The following is a 7,663-nucleotide window of genomic DNA, read 5'->3' as shown; positions in this document are numbered from 1 at the left end:
CTTCTTCTCTTACAGGTGGACCCCACTTTTTTTCTAACGATCAAAAAATCAATTCTCAAAATCACTCCCAAACAGACTCTAGATATTTAGATTACACAATGAGGTTCTCATAGGAATGTGACAGAATAAGAGGACCTATGACTAAAATGTACACAATTTGACTAAAATGTACACAATTTTATAGATTAGGGCCCTTGTAGGAAAGGAGAGGTGAGAAGAACTTATTGGAGGTAAAACACCAGCACACTCAACGCTATGAACCAAACGGCGAACAAAGATAAATAAACGACAGTACGACACCGTTGATCCAGAGAATCTACTGCTCCAGCCACCTGCGCCGACGTTGACTCTGATTTCCAGTGAGTTTCAAACCTTCTTTCCTCCGCCGTCTGTGCGCAAACACACGTAGAATGGTAGCTTAAGTTCGTCTTTATTAATCCGAGATCAGTGAGTATTTAAAAATAATTTTTTTTGCTTCTCTCTTAAAATGGTGTATATTTCGGATCTGCGAAGAAATTAATTGAAATTCGTAAAAAGAAATTATGAAACTTTGCGTATTCAAATTTTGGGTTCGTGGATTCTGGCTACTTTTATTTGGTGCCACCAACCATTTCAATAAAAATGAGCACAGATACAATGAATTTCTATATACTTCTATTTTAGTCTATGTACAAAATCCATCTCTAGTTGTGTTCTTTTCTTCTTTGTGAACTTATTTGATGACCTTATAGACTAGAGCATCTATACTCTTTCTAGTTATCGCTTGAATTGAGGCAAAGTTTGAAGTACTCATAAGATCTTGGCCACTGTGATTATTACTTATTTAATATATTTATATGTACTCCTAAATGCTAGATAATGTAATTATTCCCTGCTCCATGCTGAAATTAAAGTTTACTTCAGGAATGGAAAATTGTCTCTTGCCATTCTTCTTTTATATGATTTTGAAGCAGCTAATTTTTCCTGGCTGTTTTTACATCTAAAGAACCTTAGCACGGCTTTCTTGTTTCCTTGTATTTTTCTCCTCAAATTATTAATCAGAATAAAAAGGATCTATAAATAGCTTTGTTCAACCATCTCCCTTGGTGAGTTTTCTTTGCTGAAATCCTAAGATAGATAAAAGATGTGTTAAAAATTGGTTTGCAGAGAGGTTCTCATGCTCTCATCTTGAATACTTCTGCTATTGGACGCTATTGATAGCTCTGAGCCGTGGGGAATGAACCTGGACTCTTCTGATTCATCAACCCCTCCACGTAACAAGACTGCAGATATGGCAATGCCCACTTCTTTGGAACCTGTTCCAGAAAATTCAGCAAATGATGCACCCTCTAAATTCTCTGCTTCTGGCATCACCACGTGGGCAAAAAATTTGAAAATTCCGCAGCCATTTGTGGGATCGCAAGATGAATCACCATCTGGAAATTCGGGGAAGTCATCTTTTGCTCGTTTCACTGGTGGACTTGGCTTGCGCTTGTCACCAAAATCTCCTCAGGGAGATGAAGGTTCTGAAGGGTCTGTGACAAGTACACAGCCAGGTTTTATTGGAACTATCACAAAAGGGTTAGTTGATTCATCTAAGAGTGCAGTGAAGGCCGTACAGGTCAAAGCTCGACATGTTGTGTCTCAAAATAAACGAAGATACCAGGTTAGTAACTGCTGGTTTGATGCCTAATTTTTTTCTTTTAGACTATCATAAACGTCTAACAAATATATGGTGAATTTGTCTAATATGATTATTGGGTAAAATAGCACCCGAAGTTCCCAAACTTTACACAAATGAGCACTTCAGTCTCCGACCAACTTTTCATACATATAGGTCTCCAACTTTTTGTTTCGTAGCACTTGCGTACCCCCTGATCAGATCTACTCAAAGAATCAGTTAGCTAATAGCATGATTGGCACATGAAAGTTTTCCCTGAAATATGGTAAATGCAAAAAGTAAAATGAATAAATAATTAAGAAGAGCGTAAGGAAAGGCAACCAGCCCCTCCTCCCCTTACCCTCTTACTCCACAGCCGATTGCCCATTTAAGGTTGGGACTAGTTTCTCTATCCATTATGGCCACTTCGTACTTTCCACATGTTTGCAGAAATGCTTTTGTAAGCTCAATCTTTTTAAAACAAGTGTAAGCTTTTGATGGTTGTCTTCATTTCTTTTTCATTTTTCCCTAAAAGTAGCTACAGTAGTTGATGCGGCATGTGATTCTGTTTGAAATTGTCCTGCTCACATTGGTATGCAAATTACTTCTTATCATTTTGTGTTCAGAGAACTTTTACCTACTAATGTGTGGCTACCTTCGTTACTTCTAGGAAGGAGGATTCGACTTAGACATGACTTACATCACAGAGAATATTATTGCCATGGGCTTCCCTGCTGGTGACATGAGCTCTGGTTTTTTTGGTTATGTTGAGGTACATAATAAGTTTCTGTAAAATCAGATGTATCCTAATCACTGTTTTGTGATGATATCCTATTTTGAATTAAATGGAAATGTAATCTAGGGATTTTATCGGAACCACATGGAGGAAGTAATCAAGTTCTTTGAAACTTATCACCAGGTAATGTCCATATAATGGTGTTTACCAATACCCATTTTGACAACTATAAATTCTGGTATGGCACAACATTAAATATCCCGTCCTATTGCTTGAACGTTTAAGCAATGGCTATCGATTATTATTTGCTTCTGTAGATCGTAAATTTCTGTTATTTCATAATTCATATTGTAACTGACTGAAATTCTTGATTTTAATCATGCAGGGGAAATACAAAGTCTACAATCTCTGTTCTGAGAGATTGTACGACGTATCACTATTTGAAGGAAAGGTGTGCTTTTCTTTATTTTATCATCTTCTCTGATTATTCAAGTCACATATTTAAACTATGGCTGTAGCAACAATTTCGATGTTCTTATTATCCTTATATTGTTCTTGCTCCTCTTTTTAATTTTGCAGCACTTCCTATTAACTTCTCTAATTGATTTAGAGGTTGAGCTTTAAATTTTCTTGAAACTGTTTCCTTGCTATTCTGAAATTATGGGTTCTTTATGGAATTAGTATTCAGTTTTTCCTCTTTCATTATTGGCATGCACTTTTCTTTCTTTATTTTTTTCTCTTGTGGTTTTGTTTTTCTTTCTGTTGGTGGGTGGGGATTATTCTAATCTCGGTCAGGCTTTGACTGCAAGCTTTGAACGTTACCGTTCCTGTGTGACTGGTGAAGCCAAGTTTCCATGCTCTACTATGCTGGAAACTTTTAGCATGAAAACAATTATTTTCACTGCTACTATAAATTTACTAATGCCCAAATTTATCTATAATGAGAGTGACATTATGCTGTTAAAGTTCGAAGATTTCTCCGAATTGAGTTATGTGTGAGTTTAAAATGTTTAGTTAAACTGAGGTTACCGAATGGAAGATGTGTAAAGATTATATTATAGCTTCTCAATATTATCTTCTTCTCCTATTACAGGTGGCTAGTTTTCCATTTGAAGACCACAATTGCCCTCCTATTCAGCTCATAATATCATTTTGTCATAGTGCATATTCATGGTTGAAGGAGGATATTGAAAATGTTGTGGTCGTGCACTGTAAAGCCGGAATGGCGAGGACGGGCTGATGATTTCTAGTCTTCTTCTGTACTTGAAGGTGAGGTTTATGTTTTCACTCGAAGAAGCTCCTTATGTTGTTGACACCAAAGTTATGTTAAAATTGTTGAGGGAAAAGACTTTCTTCCCTAAATTTTTTATAGGCTTTTGACAGTTCTTTGGTGAGTCTTGGTGACAGTTATTTTACATAATTGTTATTATCATGCAGTTCTTTCCCACAGCTGAAGAGTCTATTGATTATTACAATCAGAAAAGATGTGTTGATGGGAAAGGGCTTGTTCTGCCTAGTCAGATCGTGAGTAATTGTTTATACTGTTTTTAAAATAGATTTTTCACGGGATTCTTTCATCTGATAAGTCTTGTTCTTTTATGTAGAGATATGTCAAGTATTTTGAACGTATTTTGACATACTTCAACGGAGAAAACCAGCCTGGGCGCAGGTACTGGATACTTTGATTCATATTTAAATCTCATTTTCTGGGTTTGTGCTAGAGAATTTATGTTTTATGTGATGAATGTGGTCCTCCAAGTTTGACATTAGTATTCTTTTGTATTTTGTAATGCGATCAAATCTGATATAAAATGAACTGAGGATGATACAGGATGTACGTGGTTTATCTAGTATATTGTCAATTAATATCAAGTCTCATTGTTGCAGGTGCATGCTTAGAGGCTTCCGGCTTCATAGATGCCCCTACTGGATCCGACCCACTATTACGGTATCTGATCATAATGGTAAGTTGCATCTTTGTATTTTTGTTCTTTTATTTTATCTTTTTCTCATGTGAACATCAATTTTTGTGCTGCTCTATTTCCTTGTTTGTCTCTAACCTACATATTTGTTAATGTTATATGCACATTATAATATTAACTCTACTTTCAATTGATTGTTTCACTAATTTTTCATCTTGTGGCATCTCTTTATTCACTTTTGACTGTCCTTCATGTGCATTTTATGCTAGCAATTTTATCTAGACACGTGCTTTGCTCATTTGCAGGAGTGCTCTTTTCGACCAAAAAACATCCAAGAACCAAGGATCTGTCGGTACGTTAGTGTATGTTCTGCAATTAGAGACATTCTCTTAGATATTAATTTGTGGAATTATTGATTATCTGGACATCTTGGTGAACTTTATAGAGAGATTGTGGTTGGGTTGTGGAATGGTATTTTATCTTAGAAATATTCTATCCACCAGTCTTCTAGGGCAAATGAAAAATGTGTACATTTTTTAACAATCTACTGTCATATATGCAGCTAAGGACTTAATAGCCTTGATTTCTATTCCAAAATAACCTGGTATTTCCATCAACAATAATTTGAAGCTAAATGATATCTAAAGTCTTTCAGTTGGATTTATTCACCTACGCCTTCATTTCTGCCATTTTTAGTATATAACCTAAACTTAGTTACATTGCCATGTTCTACAAAGTCAAAGACTCTTGTTGTAGATAATTAAAAGTTTGTACTTAGTTCATGTTTTGAAAAGCTTATAATTGCTTATAAGTGTGTTAAACTCTATATTTATCTAGGCATTCCGTAGGACCCACAACTTTTACCTACTCTTCTTACTTATTTATTATCCACAATTTTCTACCCACTACCTAAGTACTTAAAAGCAATACTAAACACACACTTGTTACCTAAGGGACACAAGTGAACTTTTTGTATATGTTATCAATTAGATACAATTGAGCGGGCTGGTGAAAAAGCATTCAGGTAGCCTCAAATATATAGAGAATAAGGCTTAGTTTGTTATTGTTGTTGTTTTGTTGTTATTTGTTAGATACAATTAATATTTATTAAGATAGCTACTAATTTGCATGTATTTATTTTATTCTATTCATGTTTTTATGATTAATTTTATATCAAGTTTTTATTTATTTTTATTCAATAGTGTTTTGAGGTGGTATAGTATCGATATCTCCGTAGGATATGTTGACTTTTATATTTGTCTATGCCCCCATCTGATGTCTAAATAATATAGTATAATTTTATAAATTTTTCTTGACTTGAGTTGAAATCAATTTTTATCGCCAGACTTACCACAAATTTTTAGGGTTATTGACTGCTAATAACCTCCATGTTGAGCCATTTGGAGAATCGGAGCATTTATTATGTGCCCATTTTTGGTGCCTCTGGGATATTTAAGTCCCGAAGAAGTTTAACTGAGTGTTCTTCGGGCTTTTATGCAGCCTGAAGATTTTTGGTTTACTGCACCAAAGAAGGGGATAATGGTCTTTGCTCTTCCTGGAGAGCCTGGACTGACAGAGTTGGCTGGCGATTTCAAAATCCACTTTCATGATCGCCAAGGAGACTTCTATTGGTATAATAACATACTAATATACCGAAGTATATTTGGTAAATGCATAAATAACATATCCATCTTCCCTTCCACTACGAAAGTCTGTTGAAGGAAGATTTCTATGCTTTTGTATTTCTTTTTTGTACATTCTAAAAGCTTGTTATTGTTTTGTTTGTAATATCTTTTGGTTTTCTTGATTATCAGCTGGTTGAACACAACGATGATTGAAAACCGCAAAGTTCTAAACACTAGTGATCTTGATGGGTTTGACAAGGTAAACATACATTATTTTGTGCACAATGTACGTTACTTTGATGTCATCGAGGCCTTGGAGTTGTGCCAAATAAAGTGCTGAAGTCACAAGGGTAAAAGGTTCTTAATTCAAGTACCTCCTCTGGGATGACTTATTCGTGCAAATTCAGCGTTGATATTTTCATGTCGTCCTCTGTGGGCTTTTTGGTCCCACATAATTAGGGTTCTTGCACTTTCATCACCAAGACCCCAAAAATAAAATGAATAGTAAATTAGTAATGGCAAAAGAAGTTAATCTTGATTTTTTCAGACATTTGGACTTTGCTGTTTTCCTCTCTTTCAAATTTTGTTTTCTCTATGGCTTATTTTGAATTATCGGTGGTGATGCTTTCAGCCACTGCATAAATTATAATTTTGCTTTCTGGACTCTTCTGCACAGAGAAAACTACCATCCCCAGGTTTCCAGGTTGAAGTTGTGCTCGTGGATTATGACGCTGCTGTTCTAGCTAGACCTCCATCAGAAGCCACTGCTAGTACACCGGTTGGAGTATCTGGTCCTCCTACTCCTGTGGAAGTGGCTGCGGCTGCGACAAATTCAAACAAAGACTCCGGAAATCAGGAGAAGGATGATGTGTTCTCTGACAGTGAGGCAGAGGAAACTGGGTCATCCAAAACTAGGCAAACTAAAGAAGCTCCTGAAATGAGTGGAACAGATAGCACAACAGCTTCTCCGCCTGACAAACTCGACCCAAAGCAAGTTGCAAGCTTGGCCAACAAGACCGAGAAAGTCTCTTTAGGAAAAGGAGGGTCCGTACATACTCGGTCAAAGAAGGATCCGGTTGAAAACTCAGCAGGAGAGGTAAGTGAGTTCAAGGCAATGGCTGCTGATGCATCTGTTTTCACATTTGGAGATGAGGAGGAGGATGAAAGTGATTAAGGGTAGTCTATGCTAATGATGCATTCGCCCGATATCTGTATATAATACTTGTGAATATTAAAAAATCCAGTTTCTTTGATGACTGTTCATTCTGTTTTAAATGTGTTGGATTATCGATTTCCTAGAAGTCGTGCTGGATCTGTCAACTATGGCTGCATAACTCCATGGTTACTGTTGATTATATTTATTATTTAATGTAGTGTTGGAAGGGCGATTCTTTGGGTGACAAGCCCCTGGATGTCCACGGGCTCGTCACTTTGGCTTTCCCCGTGTTGGAAATGTGATTATTTTAACTTGATTTATGTTGCTTGTACATATTCATTTTGTCATATTGGTACCAAATTCATATTTGACAATTTGTGATTGGATAGTTGAAAAATGTTTTTGACACAACTGCCAATGAAATCTTGTCAAGTATGAATCAGACATCATTCTGGCAAAATGAATCTGTACATGTAGCATATTTCTTTTAACTTTATCATGTAGTGATTTGATCATCATATTGACACTTTATTCCATTATTATGACTGTATGCTAGTATGATTGATGAGAAATTATTAGCCTAAA

At 36.0% G+C, this 7,663-nt stretch overlaps 1 protein-coding gene across 1 annotated transcript; it reads left to right on the top strand.

Moving 5' to 3' along the window:
* The first annotated feature begins 210 nt into the window (after positions 1 to 210).
* LOC111411994 (phosphatidylinositol 3,4,5-trisphosphate 3-phosphatase and protein-tyrosine-phosphatase PTEN2A-like) lies at positions 211 to 7,360 on the top strand. Its single transcript, XM_023042711.1, is given in 14 exon segments — positions 211 to 359; positions 1,147 to 1,645; positions 2,310 to 2,411; positions 2,502 to 2,558; positions 2,761 to 2,826; positions 3,469 to 3,610; positions 3,613 to 3,644; positions 3,813 to 3,899; positions 3,980 to 4,044; positions 4,263 to 4,339; positions 4,603 to 4,649; positions 5,798 to 5,928; positions 6,112 to 6,181; positions 6,599 to 7,360. Coding segments are annotated over 13 exon segments (1,803 nt in total). The 5' UTR covers positions 211 to 359; positions 1,147 to 1,216; the 3' UTR covers positions 7,097 to 7,360.
* Positions 7,361 to 7,663: the final 303 nt, after the last annotated feature.

The sequence above is a fragment of the Olea europaea genome, chromosome 16 (assembly GCF_002742605.1).
Source record: "Olea europaea var. sylvestris chromosome 16, O_europaea_v1, whole genome shotgun sequence".
Taxonomy (NCBI): Eukaryota; Viridiplantae; Streptophyta; class Magnoliopsida; order Lamiales; family Oleaceae; genus Olea; species Olea europaea.
Note: the sequence above shows the minus strand (reverse complement) of the source record. Positions and strands in the feature narration are given on the sequence as shown.